The 21575-nt window shown below is 47.3% G+C and overlaps 1 protein-coding gene across 2 annotated transcripts in view; it reads right to left on the bottom strand.

The window, feature by feature from the left end:
- Nucleotides 1-10862: 10862 nt before the first annotated feature.
- The window catches only part of STK32B (serine/threonine kinase 32B), a 376131-nt gene continuing 365418 nt past the window's right edge, over nt 10863-21575 (bottom strand). For both annotated transcript variants that reach the window (XM_087864285.1, XM_045771467.2), the window contains one exon: nt 10863-12857. In XM_087864285.1, coding sequence (XP_087720411.1) covers nt 12719-12857 — 139 coding nt within the window. In that variant the 3' untranslated portion in view covers nt 10863-12718. The remainder of the gene's footprint in view (nt 12858-21575) is intronic.

Raw genomic sequence — 21575 nt, 5'->3', positions numbered from 1 at the left:
GCACCATGACCAACACTCCCAGGGAGCAACAGCGTGTTTACCTCACATGCGTCATTCCATTTAACCCTCATGGGATTTGCCTGAACAGGTAGAAAGAGGAAAGAATGTGGGTGAGATTATGTCCTTGAGATGTTTGTCACCCAGCAAGAAAGGATCTTTTTTGCGGTAGACGGGTCTGGGTTCTAATCCAGCTTCTTTTATTAAAGTGAACAACATCAAGCAAGTTCTGTAACCTCCCTGAATTTCAACTTTTAATCTCTAAATGGGAAAAATACTGGGAATCCTACGTTTGTTGTGAGGATTACATGAGGTCATGGGTGGGGTATGAGGCACACTCCCAGTGGGGTCCTCCTGGGTGGGGAGGCATCTTGTCAAATCAGACTCTAAGAGAAACTTCTGAGGGGATGAGGGCACCGTTCTGCCCGCCCCTCTCTTCCCTGGTGTTCTCGGTCATTCATTGTTTTGATTTCTCCCAGCTGGGAGCTGTCAGAAGAGCGCAGGTGGGCAAATGCAGCCTTCATGCCCCAGCCTTGTCATCTTCAGCTTCTGCTGACGCTCAGTACTGTTTTCTCAGGAAAGACTTTTAAAAAAGCCTTCACAAACAAAAACATCAGAAACAACCCTACTTCTTCAAGGCAGAGTCTCAGAAGACAGAGGAAATTGAACCTCAGTCCAATTACAGCCTTATTTGTATGTTGGGTTCCATGTGTTTGTTCTCAAGAGAATTGGTACCAAGGCAAGGGTGCTTAGGGGAGCCCCAGGATTGGCTAGCCACCTGCCCTTAAACACCACCACAGGTTCTTTAGGGTCCATGCCTGAAGGCAGCACAGGTGCCTTTGAGAAGCAGAGGTGGGAGTGGTCCCTGGGGAATGCACACGTATGGAGGATGGCTGAAGCGATCCCTGACCTTCAACTGCTCAACAGAATTCATCCATGAACATAGGCCCTCTCCTCTTCAGTTCTGGCATAGGGTAGGGACCAATCAATGAGGTCATCGTTCTCCATTAGCTTCTTCAAGTAAGGGGTTGCACTGTTCGCTTCCCCACTGTATTCCTATAACTTTTCCTCCCCTTAGGTTGGATTCTCCTGGAAGCAGAGTCTGAGGCAAGGCAGGTGCAAGTGACTTATTAAGAAAGTTCTCCCAGAAAGCCCCAGTTAGCGGGTGTGGGAAGGGGCGGGAGGGGGGAGACTTGGCCTCGTGACTGCCTGTCTGATCTTGAGTGGCATGTTGAAGCAGAGATTACATCTCAGAGTTTGTCCTGCCCACAGCGAAGGTATGGGCTTTTTAATTCCCTCACTGGTCAGTCATTTGCTATGAGGCGAAGAGGTGGGCTCAAATTCCAGAAATTCATGCCAGTAGGGAAGGTCTAGTGCTCAGGGCAAGCCTGTGAAGGTCGCGGGGGCAAACCCCTAGCAGCAAAGCATCCAGGGGCTGGGGATGACACAAAGGCCTGGTAAGACAGTGCTGAGGAGCTCTGGGATGGGCACCAATGGTACCTGCTGTGCTTTCCCTGAATCCTAGGAACGAGTCAGGGACTAGTGACAAGAGTAAGCCTGCATTGGTTCTCTTATGGAGAAGGAGATTTTCACAGCTGTGCTCAGGGTGGGTGAACATTGGGGATGGTCATCCTGGGATTGGGGGCTGTTGCACCAGCTGGAGCAAATTTTTCCTGACCTGGCCTTACCTGCAGCCTGTGGGCATGGAGGTGGCTACAGAAGGTAGGAGGCTGGTGTTCCTGGGTCTCTGATACAATGCCCTTTTATAATTATAAAAGCAATACATGAAAAGAAAAAAGAAAATTCAGGGCACCTGGGTGGATCAGTCGGTTAAGCGTCTGACTCTTGATTTCAGCTCAGGTCATGATTTCAGGGTTGTGAGATCGAGCCCTGCATAGGGCTCTGCATATATCAGGGAGTCTGCTTGAGATTCTTTCTCTACCCTCCCCTTTCTTGTGTGTGTGTGTGTGCTTTCTCTCTCTCTCTCTCTCTCTCTCAAATAAATAAATAAATCTTAAAAAAGGAAAAGAAAATTCAACACTTCTGAGTGGGATGAAATGAAAAATAGAAGTGTCCTCATTGCTGCCACCCCACGTCCAGATGAGGTGTGCACTTCCTGTGGCAGAAATCATGTCCCACCATTCTGCTTTTGTTTTGTCTGATTGTTTATCACCCAATTTAATATGTATATATGCATGTGTTCCTATAATTATTATATGTACAATTTTTTCAGGTTATTTATTTTTGAGATTGTATTTGAGTTATTCTTTATAATAAAAAATAAGGCATCTAGTCTGTTTGCTTGATTATCCACTTCTTTTTCCCTCCTCTACATTTTCTTAGTTTTCTCGATGTTTTGGTGTCATCTATGGATTAATTAGAGGTAGACTGACTGTAAATAAAAGCAATTTGAGCTTTGGGTTCTTTAATTTCTCAGGCTCCTTCCAAAGCTCTGAACCTAATTTTGAATTTGCAGTATTGCACTCATTTTGTTAAAGATGGTCCCCAAGTTATGCAAGCTCCAGCCCCTCAGAATCTGGATCTGCCCTCTTAACTTTATAGTGTCAAAGATGTAATAGGTATATAGATATATAGTATAAACTATACTAATGAGGCATGATCCCCATTCTATAGTGAGGATGCTAATAAGCTCTATTTCTGTGACTAATATAACAAAATAAAAATTATTTAAAAAAATAAAAATAAAAAAAATGTAAGGTGAAAAAAATAAGCTCTATTTCTTATCTTACCAATCTTCAATTGTTTTGGAGACTCCCATTTTAGAAATGAGTTGATTAGCACGTTGTGGATTCTCCCCGTTGCTTCACCCCACAGCTGCCTCTGACTTATGTAAGCTATATCACGGTCAACTCTCTTTATCCAATATAAGGAAAGCATCTGTGCTTTGTCAGTGGTTTGATTCTAAAATCTTTAAACGAATAAGATTATGCTGATTACGTTTATATGAATATAATGTTCTCTGAAGTCAGTAGTTTGGTGAGACCCAAGGAGAAGCACCACCTGTGAAAGTAGCTGAGGGGGAAAGGGGTAATCGCCTTGGTTTGAGGTCCTGTTCTTTCCTTCACTGGCTGTGTGCCTTCCACAAGTCACTTCTCGCCCCGTGACTTAGTCTCCCCATCTATAAAATAGGGGTCCTGACTGCATCCGCCTCACTGGCTTGTGAGAGTTATGTGTGTGCACGTGTGGTCCTTGCTCAGCTTGTAGGGATCGTTCAGCACACCCCACTGTCATTATGGTGACAGATCTTGTGGTTTTTTTTCATATTCTCTGTACTCTGAGTTCTGGGAGGTTTCCTCCACCTACTCCTCCAGCCCTTTTCTGAGTTTATTATTTTGGCAATGATTTTTCATTTCCAGGAACTCTCATCCTCTTCCCTTATTTTCAGAATAGCTTGTTCTCATGTATTATGGCTGTGAGACTGTCTCACATCTCTCTGAAGTTATGAATTCAATCTTTCAAGGGTCTCTTCTCTAAGTGAGCCATTTCCTTTGGGGAGAGTTCTGTGTTTATTCTGGTCCCCTCTCCCATAGTAATGTTTTTCCCCAAGGTCTGCTTATCTCCACCTGTCCTGGTTTATCAGTAAAGCACCAAGCTGATGAGAAGAGGTGGCTCCGAGCGTTGCTGCTGGGTATGTGTGACTGTGTGTGACCTTTCAGCTTCCCCCACGGAGGGAAGGTTGATGTGCGCTTTCACCTGGGCGTGGGTTTTGTCAGCCAGTGGCTTGATGTCAGTCTGTATGAACTGGTCCAGACAGACAGAATGCCCCTCCTCCCAAATGTAAACTCTGCCCCAAACACGAATTTCTGCAGTTAGGAGGTTTGCCCTCTTCAGGCTTTTCTGTTTCTATAGAAAGTGGAATTCCAGTTTCAGTTTGGAAAAAACGCAGCAACTAGTGGGGTAGGGGTGGAGGTAGCAACTCTGGGGGTGCTGATACCCAGCTCTTTCACAGATATATTTAAAATTTTCTAAATAGTGATTTTAGGGTTATAGAAGAGCTTCAGTGATAACATAGAAGGGCTCCTGTGTACCACTGATTTGCCGCCCCTTGATGTCAGCATCTTCTTAAACACATGCATTTGCCGAGACTGAGAACTTCGCATCGCTACGTTACCATCCACTGAACTACAGGCTTCTCTTCTTTTTTTTTTTTCTTTTTTTTTGACTTCACCAATTTTTCCACTAATGTCCTTTCTCTGTTCTCTGAGCCATTTGAGGTCACCTCATTTCATGTAGTTGTCATACCTCCTTTGTCTCCGGTGATCTGTGATGTTTCCCCATCTCCCTTATTTTTCACGGCCGTGATCCTTCGGTAGTGATGGTCACGCATTTTGTAGAATGCTCCTCAGTCGAGGTTTGTCTGGTGGGATTTTTTCATGACTAGATGGGGGTTATGGATTTGGGGAAATTACACCACAAGGATGACGCATCCTTCTTGTCACATCTTCTCGGTGGGTCCTGACATCAACATGACTTATCGTAGGTGTTGTTCTTTGATCACCTGGTTTAGGTGGTGTCTGTCAGACTTCTCCACAGCCACATTACTGCCTTTCTCTCTCCATGCTCTCTCAGTTAGAAGTGAGTCACTAGGTCCAGGTCACCAGGCTCCAGGATAACTGCCATGCTTGCCCATGACCTACCCTCCTACCACTCTTCATTGGTGGGCAAGTTAGGATCTCAACCAAGTTTGGTGCATTCTCTGGGGCTTTGGCCTTGGGAGATGCAGACCTTCAGGGACCCCTCTCTACAATTAATTTTTAGAATTAGAGATGTATAAGGATACTTTTTTCAATTTATCATGTGTGAAAAGCTACTCTGTGATTTGGGAAAATGCCATAAACTGAGACTTCTCCAGGTCCCAGTTTGCTCCTTTTGAAAAGGGGTTAATGCTTTTGGCTTTGCAAAGATCTGAGGATCCATTGGGACAAGCTGGGTGGAGCGGCTGCCCTGGAGCCTGGCAGGTGGTAGGGTCTCACCAGATGCCAGTTCCCCATTGCCTGAGCCATCCGCATTGCCTGCCATCTCTAACATTTTAAAGTCCTGCAATTTACAGTCACCATAAAGCACACACAACTTGGAGGTAGTTCTTTTCATAGATAGAATTTTAAAATGGAAAAATAAAATATGAAATCACTATTTCTGCTACTCTTGTCTGTCTTTGGTACATCAGAGCCAGGAAGTTCTGTGGGGGGACCATTGTTAATAAAATTGTAATATTTTCTTTCAAATTCAGTGATATTTGGGTTTCCCTTTGTTAAGAGCCATGTGCTTAGCCAAAATTCATTTTTCCCTCCCTTTTTCCTAATGCACGTTCCCTTTTGGTCACCTGTATCACTCACTCCTTCATCACACAGAGGAAAATAACCCCATCTGCAGCTTACTGCAGCCTAAACCACTTTTATCACCCATGCCAGTGCTTGGTTTAGGAGGGACATGAGACCCAATTTGACCAGAGTCATGAGGGAAAGTTTGGGGGATTCTGGGAAAGACTTCCCTTCTTTGAGAGAAAGCTGCAGGAATGTAGAGTCCCTCTTATTTCCTTGAAAGCTCTTGTGTCTGGATATGATGTGCGCAACTGTGGGGCACCAGCCTGAAGACAATGCCAACACATTAGGGATATCGGTGTAGAATGATGGACAGAACCTGGGCCCCTGTTGGTGTTGTTGATCTGTGAACCTGTTCTGTGCCAGGAATTGTCCCTCTCTGGGACTCTAGGAGGAATAGTACTTTTTTGTGTGTCAGGCAGTTAAAATTGGATTTCCTCCTGCTTATGGCAGAAAGCAAACTGATATACTTTTAGAAGAATCCTTCTGCAAACAAGCAGCCTTTAAAAAATACCTCTCCAGAGACTCTTACATAGATGTTCTTTAAACATGGCAGATGTTTGTTTTCAAGAGAGAAAGTGTGTGTGTGTGTGTGTGTGTGTGTGTGTGTGTGTATGTGTGTGTGTGTCCGTGTTCACAGGGTAGGTTATAGAGTGGTGGGCAGCTCACCGCTAAGAGAAGCAGATGGGAAAGAGCTCAACCCAAAGCATCCAGAGTTCTCACTGCTCTCACAAGAGGGAGGAAGGAGAGGAGAGGATAATTTTCACTGAGTGTGCATTGTATGCTAGGCGACAGGAGCAGTAAACACATGATTTTGCTTAATCACCATGACGGTTCTCTGAGGTATTATGACTGGGACGCAGAGATTTCAAAAGGCTTGAAAACTGACTCCAAAGTCCTGCCACTTTACTTTACCACCCCAATACAATCCTCCAAGTCCCCCGGAAATGTCCTGGATCCATCCATTGTTCCCCATCACCAGGACCACCAACATGATCCAAGCTCCAGTGTCTCTTCTGGGCTGCTGCCCATCCATCTAGACGGTGTCTTGTCAGCTGCCACCCTTGTTCCCACTTCCCATGGTCTCGTCTGCACAGCAGTCACCCCCCTCTCTTAAACAGTTCCAGGGCATCTCGTTGTGCAAATCCAAACTCCTCCCTGTGGTTCCCCAGCACTTCCATGATCTGGTCCTGCCTGGTTCTGCAGCCTCATCTTCTACCACTTTGCACTCCATCCACCAATCTTCAGCCTCCCTGGCCTCCCTACTTTTCTTGCAATAACCCAGGTAATTATTAACTCAGGGCCTTTGCCCAGCTGGTTCTCTGTGCCTGGAAGACATCATCAACCATCATCTCTTTGCACAGCTGACTCTTTCTTGACCTGCAGGCCCTGACACAGGAGGCTTTCACTGAGCACACCAGGGTAGCCCCCTCCATATGCCACCCTGTCAACTGCATTGATTACCTTCATCTTAACTTGAATTATTTTTTCTTCTTACTTACTTTAGCCTCGACTGACTCCCCTATTGAGAATATTGACTCCATGAGAGCCAGGAACTTCTTACCACTGAGTCTCTAGGACTCAGAACAATGTCTACCACATGAGAGGTTCTCAATATGTGTTTACTGAATGAATGAGCAAATGTGGAAGAGCTCTGCATTTATTTCTTGCTCATCTATTCCACAAAGGTTTTGAGATAGCTCATATGGAAGAAATCCAATAACAGAACAAAATACATTAAAAGATAAAACATGAGAAATAGAAAAAATGGTAAATTAGATTACAAGAGCAATACCACATTCTCAGCCTCACACAGTCATTACAAATGAGCCTAATCTTGGCTCTGGGATCCTTGTTAGCTAAATAAAACCATTAGTAAATGTCAAGGTGTTCTAGATCTGTCCTTCGTGCCCAACCAGCCTCACTTGACTGGCCTAGGAGTCACTGACCTGAGCCAGGCCAGTCAGACTCTTTCACTGGGGAACTTCTACCAAGGGATACAGGAAAGGACTCAGGTGGAGATGGCTCCCAAACTGTGAGATGATGAAGCCTCAAGAGCTGGGCAAGGTGATGAAACAGCTGGAAAAGCTAGTGTGCCAAGAAGAGCAAGAGCACAGCATGCACATTGTGAAGACGGAGCTGAGGGAGGAGCTAGAGAAGCTTCAGAGAGTGAACAGGCAACAGTGGCTGCTGGCTGACTCCCCAGTTCCCACAAGGGCATCTGAAGTGCTCCAGATGAGATCAGTAGGATTCCTCTCGGTCCTTCTGACAGATCTCCTTTTCCTTGAGCTTCTAAGTGTGTGTTCTTGATAATCATGGTTCTAGGACCAGGACTGATGAGAGACAATAACACTGAGGCAGTCAGAATAGACTAGGTTGTGTGGCAGTAACAAACATCCCCCAAATCTCAGTGGCTTAAAACAGCAAAGACATACACATGCCACACATCCAACCTGGGTTGACCGCTGATTTGTTACACATGTCTCCACTCTGGGACCCAGACTGCAGATGTAGCCTGTAGCTGAATCATACCACAGTCACTGTGGCAACCACCCAACTGATTATAAATGGTTGGAAGGAGGAATTCACCTATTATGGCAATGAAATTTCCTATTGTAGATGGGCACATGACACTTGCCAAAACCTACTCTCTGCTTAAGCCTTTTGGAATGACTTGCTCTTCTTGGAAGATGACCAGATTTCTTTTTTTTTTTTTTTAAAGATTTTATTTATTTATGTGACAGAGAGACAGAGAAACGGGAAGGCCCCAAGATTTCTTTCTTACCTTTCGAACTTTGCAAAAAAGACCAGAGAGACAGAGAAACGGGAAGGCCCCAAGATTTCTTTCTTACCTTTCGAACTTTGCAAAAAAGACCTTAGCAGGGGCGCCTGGGTGGCTCAGTCGTTAAGCATCTGCCTTCAGCTCAGGGTGTGATCCTGGCGTTCTGGGATCGAGCCCCACATCAGGCTCCTCTGCTGGGAGCCTGCTTCTTCCTCTCCCACTACTCCTGCCTGTGTTCCCTCTTTCATTGGCTGTCTCTATCTCTGTCAAATAAATAAATAAAATCTTAAAAAAAAAGACTTTAGCAAAACCCTACAGGATATGGAACTATTTCTTCCAGAGATATAGACATAAAACATACTACAGGAAAGCACAACCCGGTTGTGACCTCAATGAGTGGTAAGTAGGTGAGGGTGTGGAAATTCTATGGAAGGAGATATAGAGAAGGAAAGTGAATACGTCTTGGGCTCATTTGATTTCGATCTCTGATGGACTAGAACTGCCCAAAGGGGATTTTCACACACTGTCCTCTGCCAGGAATGGCTGTGATCAACCCTTCCCACCTCTCCCACAACAAAGGAGGAATTTCTCTTCTGGCTGGTTAGAATCTGAGTCATTGATGGGGCCACTATTACTAATGGCTGGAGCTGCTTTGCTTGGCATCTTGAATTCGCCAGTGCCAAGGTCAAAATTTGAGAAGAGTAGAGGGCCTTGCTAAGACCCTGATCCTGGTCTTCTTGCTTAACTTGAACTTCTCACAGGGTTGTGCATGAAGGCTTCACTGTTGGTATGGTCACTTGTTCACTGAATCCTATTTTGCTATTGTTTCGTGAGCTCCTTTGAGAACCTATTATAGTAGGGACTGGGGACATGAAGAAGGGCTGTCAGAACAACAGGATTCAGGTTTTTCTCATCTTGTCCAGAACATCATCTGAGAGCCCCCCACTCTCACCCTTAATTTTTAAGAGTTGGCTAAACATGACACGAGAAATGAATTTCTATTAGGAAATGCCATTGGGTTAAGCATAGAACATGGTTGTACAAATAACTTCCTAGAATCAGAACAATGCAAAATGGCAGTGTTGACACCTGGGAAGGATCTGTGTGTAATGCATCACTCTATCTAGAGAGAGGAAAGAATTAGGAAGTGTGTTTGGGGGATGGGGGATCAACACAAAGTGCAGAAACATTGAGAGGGAAATCCATTAATCATGTTTGTCCATGATTACCCAGGAAGAAAAAGCTACTCGTGTTTTGTGACAGTCAGTAATTAAACATGAGAGAAACCTCACCATGATTTCATGCTCCTGGTTGGAAGAGGAAATGGTGAGAGGCACAGTGCATGAGCTGAATCATCAGAGCGACAGGCATTTGCTAAACGACCCCAGAGCTGGGCGCCAAGATGGGGGTGTGTGCACTCCTTCCACATCCACTGAGAACCTGCCTAAAGGCAGCTCTGTGCTGGGGGCTACCTGTGCATAGCCCACCCCAATGGGAGTTCACAGCCTGGAGTGGGGAGGAGGGTTTGGGACAATATACTCTAATATGTGCCAGTAAACGGGAAGGGACTCGTAGCATCCAGCTTTGGGATTACTGTTACTCTAAATATGAATCGTTTTTACTCACTGGCATGAGAAGGCTGCAGTATATTCCAGAGGAGGCGGGGGAGCCCTGTTGACACCACCAGTCTATAACTTTCCTATGATGCCTAGATTTCAAATCAAAATCCTAATGAAAATTCTTGCTTGGGTTCAAATTTCTCTAATCAGATTGCTTGCTCAGCAGTACTGGGCTGGCTACGTACTCTGGGAATGGGGGTTTGAATGAGGGAGAAGGGAAAACTCTTTCGGAACTTGGAACTCAGGAATGATGTCTCTGAGGGGGCTGGACAGGGATTGAGCACTCCATTGAGTGGGGTGGGGCAGCACTGGGAACTGGAGAGAAAAAAGCCCCAGGAAGTGGCAGTGGGGCCAGACAGGAGACAGGAGGATGCCAAAAGCAAACTTCACCCAGCCCAGCCCAATTTGTGTTGGGTTTGCTCTTATCTCACTCATTCCAAAATTATTGATTACCTCTTATGAACCAGGCAGTGTTGGGACTGGAATATGGAGGGTGGGGTGTGGACACAACCATGAAGAGGACCTGGCCTCTCTTAGGGGCTTGAAGGCAAGGAGGATGAGCCGTGGGCAAAAGTAGCCCTACTGTTAGTGTTGCCAGGAGACCAGAAGGCAACATGGAAGAGGTGGAATTGACCCTTAAGAAGCACGTATTTACGTGCAAAGATGGGAGTTGAAAGGCATCCCAGGTAGGGATGTCAGGGTGGGCAAAAGCACGGAGGCAGTGTATCGAGAAGTCTGTGCTATAAAACAAACGCTCATTCAGTTGCATCCACATGTGTGCTGTATAAAGGTCTGAGCGGGAATTTGACATTTAAGAGTGTTTTCATCTAGGTGGAAAATTTTCTGTAGTTTTTCTGCCAATAAATAGATCACACCTTTCTAGTGTAAAATCATCGTTATGATGGTGATCATAGTTGTAGTAATAATAATACAAATTGTGATCAAGTTGGATGGAGTCTTGAATGGCCAAGTTTGGTTGTATTCAGTGAGTAAAATAAATGCATCACCAACATGGGATCCTTCCCTTCTCATCTTTAGGTTTCTAATTCAACTTGAGCCTTTTGACTCAGAGGAACATTGCCCATCCCACCCAACCCCAAATAAACACAAACTTATAAGAAGGAATGTCCAAGAAATAGTTTATTCTGAACAAGAGACAACACTGACTTAAACATAGCCAGGAAACCCATAGCGTCTCTCGGGCTGCTTCCAGCTCCTGCCCCCTACTTCACAAATTCATCCCAGCGAGAATTCTGATGTGCTGCCCGGGTCACAGTGAAGAGAGGAGCAGCTCTGTGGTTTCCTGGAGGGAACAGGACAGTGCTGATGGGGGACAGAGAGTGACAAGTGTGCAAGACAAGTAGACTTATGTGGGCAACATAACCAAGAAATAGGCTTGGTTCAAAGAAGGAAAATAATGACCATTTCCTGTCTTTAAAATAAAAATATAAAACCACACCATCCATTAAAATGTCTCTTAAGATATCCAAGAGATGACTTCGACAGCCCCGAAGATGGATTCGTGATGTAAAAAATAAAAACCAGAAGTTGGAAGAAAAAATAAAAACACGCTTGAACTTTTGACAAAGACACCAGGAGAAAAGTTCAAGGAATCCTAAACACCAAGCTTATTTCTACAGAAAGTGACCTGCTAAATGAGCGACACAGCAAAGTTTCTCCAGACGATGATGGTGATGCCCACAAAACGTGCTTACCATCCAGTGAGCGGTGCACGCTGGGTGCGTCATGCACCGGATGCTGTTGGCCCTATAACAACCGTGCAAGGCTGGTTTTGTCATCACCGCTTCAAAACAAGGAAATGACACATAAGTGATTATGCAGTTTGCCTAAGGTCTTCCGGTTAGTAAACAGCAGGGCTGGATTCCGAGCGAGCCTGACTCCAGTCTGAGCTCTGTCCCTGGTGCTACAGCTTCTCCCCATTCAGAGCCCGAGCGCTCCCCGAACAGGTCATTCAGCAGTTTGTTCCTTGTGTGAGTCTACTGTCCTTCCAGAGTGAACTTCCTAGGCGCCCATGCTTCTTCACCCATCAATACAGGGCCACCTCATCAATGGCATTTGGGGACCCTCTTTAAGACAATGCTGAGGAGACCATACCCTTCGCAGGAAAAACACCTAGAAGGAGGGATGGGGACTCAGAATTTGGCTGTGGGACTGGTTTTGGGAGGAACTCTGATGGCATTCGATAGGGGTGACTGATAGTCAGGGACCTGACCTTCTGAAGGGCATCTGCCTGTCACCCCGGCGCAGGGGGTGGGGTGGGTGTGGGGAGCTGCTGAAATTACAGGTGGGAGGCAGTCTTCTGTGAATAAGGGCAGACATGCACCTGCAGCATCGAGACCCCGGGGACCAGGCTGGTGTGCAGGCCACGCCCTCTTCGAGGGTCAGAAAGACTGGCCTGGCAGAGAAGGCAAACGAAGACACTTCAGGTTTTGCTCCGGGATTTGGGACTGGTGTTCCCGTTGAAAGGGCAGATGCAGGCATGTTTATTTTGCCACCAGGCTGCATTTTCAAAAGTGCTGTGTGATGAGCCATGATGGACCGAATTGCAAAGTTGGGATGGTCTAATTGCTTTACTCCCCAAAGTTGGGAGTGCACTTCGAATATCAAGTTGGTTTTTTTGCCTGTGTAAGCAATTTCATAAATGTCACAGGTTTTGCACATCTGCTCCCCATTTGGTTTCTCCCAATAACCTTGCAGATAGAGGTGGGACAGAGAGTTGTTTTAACCCTTTGGCAGATGCAAAAAACAGGCACAGGAAGGGCAAGGTTGTCCAAAGCCACGCAGAGAATCAGTCTGGCACCTGGGACCAGAACCTGGGCTTCCCAGCTCCAAGCTCAAGGCTCTCTCTGCATCTGATGTCATCAGGGGTGAGACAGGGACCATCGTGGCACAGAGAGGGGTTTCGGTGGGCAGGACAGAGATGTGCGCAGTCCGGTCAGGTGGTCGCAGGTGGTGGCTTAGCTGCTGCAGCCACGGGAGCAGGCGTGGGCCAGAATGTTGTTGTTGCATCCGTCCTGGATCTTGCTCTGGGTCTGGCTCCCGGCCCGGCCTTCTGTGTCCAAGAGCTGGCCGCTCTGCCCCTGCTGCCTCCTTAGCCTGCAAACAAACACAGCACAGGCCTGAGATGGTGATGCAGAACGGGGGCGGCAGGATGTCCAGGAGACGCCTTTGTGCAAACAGGGCAACTGGGAAGCCCTCTACCCACGCCTTCCCCGGGCCAGAGTGTGGTGCCCTGGAGCCAGGCAGGCCTGGGGTCGAAGCCTGGGTCAGGTGCACTCCTGTGTTAATAACAGAGCCTCAGTTTCCCCATACGTAAAACAGAGATGACAATTCTTGCCTTATGAGTCCCTGTGAAGACTATAGGAAATCATGCGTGTAATTTGCCATCAGTGTAGGTGATGAGCCCCACGCATCATTGATTCACATGTATGTACTGAACGCCCACTGATGTACCAGCCTTCGTGCCAGGGAGCAGGGGAAACCCTGGCCAGCAACGTCGTCATCTTCTCTGTCCTCTAAGAATTTACTGTCTAAACAGGGCAATGGACACTAATCAAATTATCTGCCAAATATATATCCAAACAGATGGGCATCCAGCCTTACAAAATGGCCCGTGACAAACTGTTAAGAAGCATGATTCTAAACATTGCATTTCTTTTTTTTTTTTTTAAAGATTTTATTTATTTATGTGACAGAGAGTCAGCCAGCGAGAGAGGGAACACAGCAGGCGGAGTGGGAGAGGAAGAAGCAGGCTCCCAGCGGAGGAGCCTGATGTGGGACTCGATCCTGGAACGCCAGGATCACGCCCTGAGCCGAAGGCAGACGCTTTAACGACTGCGCTACCCAGGCGCCCCTAAACATTGCATTTCTTAACAGCAGGCCTCCTGGTCACCTTCCACATGATCTAAGATGTCAACATCCTTCTCTTCCCACAGCTGTCACAGCATGCGCGGTACAGGCAAAAAATAAAACGGAGACATTTAAGGAGAGAGCTAAAAGTCTGAAAGCAGGAAGAACACAGCTCTCAGTACTTGCCTCAGTTTCCCTATCTAAACCTGGGATTCTAGCATTCACTTGGAGGAGGCTAAGGGGATCACAGAGAATGTGTGCGAATTATCTACTGTGAGGCTGGAAATAGTAAGATTGCCACAATTCTCATTCTGAAAAATGCAGGATTCAGCCCAAATTTACTTTTCACATTAGTAGGTTCTGTCAAACAGGGTGCAGACCTACTGCCTGGAGGTGAAAGAGATGACCCCCTGATGACTGCAACACAGTCCACGGTCTCGACGGGTCACAGGACCCGTGTGCGTGTGTGTGTGTGTGCGCGCGTGCACACGTGTGTGCGCGCGTGCGCACTTGCATATGCATCCATGCATGCTTAGGGGCGTTTTCTAGTGTTCTCAATAGTGTCAGGATTTGAGTGAGTCCTTCGGGTTACGCTGAAGTACCAGCAGCAACACAGTATTTTGAAGACCATAAACTTGGTGGCCACTGCCTCCTATCTTTTGTCCACCCACAGGGACGAGGACCAGGTATGTGGTCCCTCTGAACCCAAGGCTGTGGCTGCCTGGGTAGCACACCTGGGAAGGGCGGTTAGGGTTAACATTCATCATCCTAGTGGAGGAGGGGTCAGCACCCAGAGGGCAGGCTGGGATCCAGAGGGCAAAGTAGGGGGGCAGGGAGAGTCTAGTGCGAGGAGAGGGGGTGGGCAGACTTCCTGGGCAGGGCTGGGAACTGCCTCGGAAACAAACCCCCCATCTCTTCTCTGTCCTCCCCGCTACCCTAGGAGACTCTCTCAGGCACCTCCGGAAAGAAAATCAGACCAAAACTAGGGAAAACTCAAACGGCTAAGAAACTGAATGGGAAACGCCTGTACTCCCTGTTTGGTTCACAAATGTAACGCCACATAATTCTCCGGGTGTATCGCAAGATAAAGGTGCATCCCATTAGGATTTTCTTTTAAATGCTCAAACATAGCATAGATCATTGCTGTCTCTAGACTCCTGTACTTCTCTGACACAAAGTATAGCTTCAAAAGTTGCATAATAAAGAGTGGAGCAGATGAGGGAGAGAAGGATTCAGAAGTCTTGTATAGGTCAGGGAAGGCTTCCTGCAGAAGGCAGCATTTGAGCTGGACTTTAAGGATTGGTGTGCAATGGGAGTAGCAGGGGGGAGTGACAAGGATTTGAAATGAAGGGACATGAGTGGGGTAAGGCATAGAGGGTAGAGCAGAACATTGCAGCCTGGACCAGCATCTTTTCTGGAGCTGATGGCTTAGGCACTTTGGCTCCTTCTTTTGGCCAGAGTTATTTAGAGTAGAACTAGTAATTTCAAAACCCCATACATGTGACCATGAGTACTAGACCCTACAGCATTAACTGAATGAGGTATGGGTCATCCCCCTGGCAATCTTTCATCAGATTCAGTGTGAACCAATGTGGTTGAATCAAGAAAGAAAGACCTTTCTCTAGGCTTCCATCCATCCACCTATAGCCTATGGAGCTGAAATTCTAATCCAGTTCTGGGAGACACCAAAGCCTGCATTCTTCCCACTACATCTGCACCCCCACTCACCCACCAACCATTCACCATCCATTCTCCACCCACTCATCCATATATTCATCCACTTACTTACCCATCTGCCCATTCATCTACCCCATCCATCCATCCAACCATCCATCCATCCATCCATCCACTCACCCATACATCCACTTCCATATGTCCACCCATCTGTCCCACTCCCAGCCCCACCTGTCCACTCCTCATCCACTTACCTATTTACCACCCACCCACCCACCTCTCATATACACACCCATCCATCTACCTCATCCATTCATCATCCACACATCCATCAATATATCCGTCTATCCTCCCACCTACTCCTCATCCATCTCATCTACCTTTTCACCTATCCATCCATCCACTTCATCTATTTACTATACATCAATCTGTTGATCTCCCCACTTATTCCCCACCCACCCATACACCCACCCCATCCATCACTAGTCATCATCTGCCCATCCATCCATCCATCCATCCATCCATCCATCCACCCACCACCCTCCCATCATATCAATGTCCATCCACCTTCCACACACTCACCCACCCATTCAGTCCCCTCCCCTTCCACCAGCACTGTCTGTGGCTCCCAGTGGAACGGGCTGTGGAGCAGGACACAGAGCAAACAGTGAACATTCCCTGTGATGAAATCTTTGCTGGAAGGAAGTGGCACAGCATAGCACGGAGGGCCTGGGCTTTGAGTCAAGCTGTTTCTGTCCCTGTGTCTGCCACTTACTAGCTATGTGACTTTGGGAGGCTGGATTCAAACCCAGGGCTATCATTCTCTAAGTCCCCTGCTCTTTCCACTGACTCCTGTGCCATTCAAATCCTGACCTGGACGGAAGAGAGCATGGAATGATTTTTCCACGCTCTGAAGGAATTAGAAAGGCTCATGTTGCTCAAATTAGGAATCTGTGAACCAAGACAGAGATATGAAACCATTATGATTGTGGCTCTGAGAGCTCACTTCTATGACTAGCCCACAGCTCGGTTATCTGTAACTCAGGAAGAGATGAAAAAGGATTTACATATCCTACTAGGCAGAGCTCAATGTGTTGATGCAAATTGGCTGGTTATCTCTGCAATGGCAGGAACATTTAATTTACTCAGCCAACTTATCAAATTAATTGTCAGCTTTGTGGCCAGAATTCCGAGTGACAGACATGAGTTCCCTCAACCTCCCGAACTCTACTATCAGACGCCAGAAGGAAAGCGCTCTGAGATAGCGAACCTTGACCAAGGAGAGTAGGACACACATTAAAATACGTAATAAATCGAGCTGGAGGTATATTTCAAAGGCAAAGCATTTCTGAAGAGTAAAATAAAGTGATTAGCAATCAAAGTCAGTTCCAATCAAGCTACTTCACACACACAGGATGGGGTCCAACAGCTGCTGCGGACTTTCTGCAGGTGAGGCCTGGCCTCTGATGTGAGAGCCCGGTTTTCGTGTATGCAGTCAGCATAAAGTGCTTTCACACCCATTCCTAGCATTCCACTGGCCCTCCCCGTGTGTGTTTCCTGGCTTGTGTAGAAACGTGGCTGGAGGGGCAAAGTGGCATAGTGGGACAGTGCAGGGTTGCGAGTGTCTGCAGAGTCAGGTCAGAGGCCCAGCTTCGCCATCACTGGCTGGGCATTAGCAATTTCTTCAAGCCTCTCTCTCCTCACCTGTAACACAGGGATGGGAGAAGATGAACCACTGTGTGCTATCCGCTTGTCTGTCCCATAGCAGGTACTTTATAAAGGGAAGCCATGTATTTTTAAAATATTTTATATATTTATTTGAGAGAGAACACATAAGCTGGGGTGGGGGGCATCGGACAGAGGGAGAAGCAGACTCCCTGTTAAGCAGGGAGCCTGACCCGCGGCTCGATCCCAGGAACCTGGAACCATGACCTGAGCCAAAGGCAGATGCTTAACTGACTGAGCCACCCAGGCAAAGAGCAGCTATTTTTATGATGATGACCACAGTGTGGAGGTCCTCCCCTTTTGCAGATGGGGAAACTGAGGATCAGTAAGTAAAACTGAACTACCTGCCATAGTTCTGATGAATGTCTCCCAGCAAGGAGGTCCCCAGAGATGGCTCTGCAGGCCATGTCCTGGGTGGGGAGGGGGTCAGGGCAGAAGAACTGGAGGAGCAGAGGGTCCTGGAATGGGGTACACAAGGAGTGGCTGAGGGTCAGGACCCAGAAGTGGGTGAAATAGGACAACAAGCTGAGTACGAGAATCTACCCCCAGCATTTGTGGCGGAGTACAGAGGGGCCCTCAAACCAGGGAAGACCAGGGCATGGAACTGGAGACTGGAACTAGGTCTCCTGCCTTGTGTGTCTCTCATCCACTGAAAGGGGCCACGGCAAGGCATCTGTCTTTTCAGCACCCAGCCCACAGCAGGTGCACAAACCAAGTGGCTGGAAGGATGGGTGGGCCAATAAAGGAATAAATGCCCACTCTCTATTGGGCAGGGTGTTTGCCCAGGTTGGTAGACTCTGTGTCAACATCCCAAGGGGGAAAGAAGGCCAGTCGTAATCAAATGAAGCAAGAGGGCATCCTAGCTGGACAAAAATTGGATTGCCATTTGCAGAACTGGTGAGTCATGGCCCTTGTGGGCAACAGTTCACATGAGTTAACATGCATGGAGCTTTTTCTCTTGTAGCTGAGGGAGTTGGGATAGCTTGTTACTCTGTGTGTGTGTGTGTGTGTGTGTGTGTGTGTGTGTGTGTGTGTGTGTGTGTTATTAAAAAAAATTAAGGCAAAACGATGTTTGACACAGCACTTAATGGATATGGTCTGATAATTTTGTATATAATGAATTATATGAGCAAACACTTGTGTAGTCAGGATTCTGTGGCAGAGGCTGTTCACTACTTAACATGTGTTAACTCCCTTGTCCTAACAACCATCCTAGGAAGTAGATATTTGCATCCCATCTTGCAGATGAGGAGACTGAGGTACTACTGTGAGGTCGAAGGTCACAAAGCTCGCAAGGATCAGTATTCAAAACCCAGCAGTCTGACTCCAGAGTCTGTGCTCTTCGCTATTATGTATACTGCTTCTCTGTGGTTCATAAACACCAGAGTTGAAGTACAAGAAAGTTCTGGAAGGGCACACGCCAAACTGAGCAAAGGTTGTCGGGTTAGGATTGAGAGGCGGCTATTGAAGGGAAGAAAGCAATTCCTTGTGTTTACACTGCAAGAATCCCTTCTCTAGCACCCCTAGCAGAGACCACTGTTAGCAAAATCTTGCTACCCACCACCCAAGACAGCCCTCTGCGTGGGGGAACAGCTCAGACCCTTAGAAACGTCTTCCACTTAGAAACAAAACAGAAATCTGCTTGTGACAGCTGCTCCCTTTTGGCCTTTGGTGTGTTTTCTAGAATTATTCTCTCTCTTTAATTCTTAGAATTTAATTCCTGGGCTGACCATCTCCCATTGTCCCCTACGTTCATTCAGCCCTGCTCAGTGCCTGGAAATCTGACTTGGGGTGTGTGGGGGGAGCTCCCAAGTCCTTGGCTTCAGCTCGCTTAGCCAGTGGGGATCCCCGCAGAGATCAGGAGGAGCAAGGGGAGTCAAGTTGGGGTATCTATTCCCCAGGCCCTCCCCGCACGGTCTCCTTGAGCTGCTGGGGACACTGGAAGGTCGCTATTCCAGCTCAGGTAGCCCTGTCCCCAATGGTCTCTCCCTTCCCCTCTCTTCCTGGCTTCCGTGAAGCCCCAGTCCACCGCACTAGCCTGTGTGTAAGCGGTGGGACATACAGAGGGTCTTCTCAACTAACATCTCCTTGGAGAATTTCCTCTGGGATTCTGACTGATAAAACACAAGACCAGAAAGACTCTTCCTTAAGCAAAGACTCAGTATAACTGGCTGTTCTACTTTCAAACTTCATCACTTACTGGGAAGATCACCTTGTATGCAATTCTTATCTCACAAATTCAATAACAGCCTTTGGCCAGAAGCATTAAAATTCTGTCTGTTTTATCTGCGGTTGCCTAAAGCAAACGTATTTGAGGGAGTCTTCGGACAGAGCCACTATACCACCAGTGTGATACAGCAAATGTAGCAGATTATCTTACTATCCTCTCCCCCTCTCCCCACCTTTGCAAATAGATCCTGCTGGGGGAAAACGGAAGGGAGAGCAGCCTCAGGTTTCTTAGTGATGGGGACTGAGATGTATAGAGTGTGTTCTCCATCACCTCTTCACTGAATATGTACGCCCACCTTCTGGAGAAGAATTAACAATGCCCCTGGTGAGGATGAGAAGGGGACATCAAAAAGATGAGCAACTGGTGGTAGGTCACACGGCTTTTCAGACCCAAGCCCAGGCTCAAAGGGAGGATTTTGCTTTTTCTGCCTTCCCAGCCACGTGTCTCTTCCTGCACACCTGCACAAGCAGATTTCTCTCTAGATTTAAGGGTGAGGCTGGTCTTCTGTGTCTGAGCTGGCTTGCAGGTGACACTACCAACAGGCTGGGTCCCGGAGTGAGGAGGATGACGGTGATGTGGGAGCGGCAACCCCCCCCCCCACCATGACTTGCCATAGACATATAGCGTGAATAAGAAACAAAGCTTTGTTGTTGTAAGCCACTGAGATTGGGGGTGTGATCTGGGTGCAGGCTCAGAGAGGGGATCTGGAGGTCTGGACACTGGTCTGTTGATGAATTATGGCCTCAGTGCAGTTCCCTTGGGGAAACCCTGTGGCTCTGAACAGAATGAACTCTTTGGCAGTTGAGGGGTGTGAGTTAGGGGTCCACTTTGGGGCTGCTCACCTCTGTACCTGGGCAGTCAGCCCTGTCTGTCCCCTTACCCTCCCCGCCCCATGTAAGGTCAGGATGTTTCACCTGCCCAGAAGAAGAGGGGGTCAGATGCGAAGCCAAGTGGGACTGACTGCTTTTTTTTTATTAATTGGCCCTAGCCTTCAATATCCATCAGTCACCCTTGTCTTTCCTCTCCTCGACTCAATTAACCCTACACTATATATTCCGCTTTCCCGGTGGGGAGCACTGCCATTATTTTGCCCTTGTGGCTCTGGGTTCAGACAGCAGCTGCCGCCTTTTAATAGACCTCAACTCCCTGGTCCTCGCTATTGATTGGGTGAGGGCAGGCACTTGACCCGAGCAGTACCAATCAGAGTCCTCCTCCAATAGCCAGATTGGATTGGTCCAGGGAATGTCACCTGACCCAAGTTGGGCCAATCAGAGCCATTCCTTGGGATACTAGAATTTGAGACCCGGAAATCCTTCTTCTTCTTGACTTTCCCTCAGCTTCCTCCTTCACCCACTTTCTTGAGTTTGGTGGTAGAGCTGGGAGACTCTGGATCTCTTAGCATTGTGTCTTCCACTATGTGGAAAGAACGGATTTGCAGTAAAAGAAAATGACTTCAAAGTGCAGAGAAACAGAAATCACTGGGAGGAGTAAGGAGTGAGTCCTGCCTGGGTCCCAGTGACCTTGGAGTACTCTTGCACCTCAGCCCTTCCTGTGGCCACAGGAGCCCCCCAGTGAATCCTGTTTCACCTAAACCATTAGCTTTTTCTCTCCATCCCTTGCAGCCACATCAGTCTCAGAGAATTCAGCATTTATGCTGGTATCTGTCTCTGTGACCTCCCAGGGCCACAATTTTTCCAGGTGAAGCAATGGAACATATGTTAGTAAATTAAAATTTATTAAAATATCACTAATTTTTTTTATGTCAGATGTCCATCCTTTCAAAATCACTACAATTTTTATTTATTTCACACTATTTGTAAAAATAACTTTTCTGAGACTAACAGGCATGCTTAAAATTTTGGTTAAAATTTGGGAGGAATCCAGGGTTCATGGTCACCAGTCATGGAACCTTGATTAGGCCCTGGAAGGTGTGTGCGTTTCTCAGGGCTGCCTGACGAAGTACCGGCCACTGGGTGCAGTGTGTCCTCTCGAAGTTCCAGAGGCCAGAAGTCTGCAATTCAAGGTGTCAGCAGGCCTCTGGGGGAAAATCCTTCCTTGTCTCCTCCGGCTTCCAGTGGTTGCCCGTAACCCTGGCCCTCCCTTGGTCTGCGGCTGCACGGTTCTGGTCTCTGCCTCTGTTTTCAGTGTCCCTCTCCTTACTGAGACCCTAGTCGTTGGATTTACAGTCCCTCCTCATCAGTTTGACATCATCTTTTTTTTTTTTAAAGATTTTATTTATTTATTTGACAGAGATAGAGACAGCCAGCGAGAGAGGGAACACAAGCAGGGGGAGTGGGAGAGGAAGAAGCAGGATCATAGCAGAGGAGCCTGATGTG

The sequence above is a fragment of the Ursus americanus genome, chromosome 8 (genome assembly GCF_024610735.1).
Source record: "Ursus americanus isolate L20-20 chromosome 8, mUrsAme1.1.p, whole genome shotgun sequence".
Taxonomy (NCBI): domain Eukaryota; kingdom Metazoa; phylum Chordata; class Mammalia; order Carnivora; family Ursidae; genus Ursus; species Ursus americanus.
Note: the sequence above shows the minus strand (reverse complement) of the source record. Positions and strands in the feature narration are given on the sequence as shown.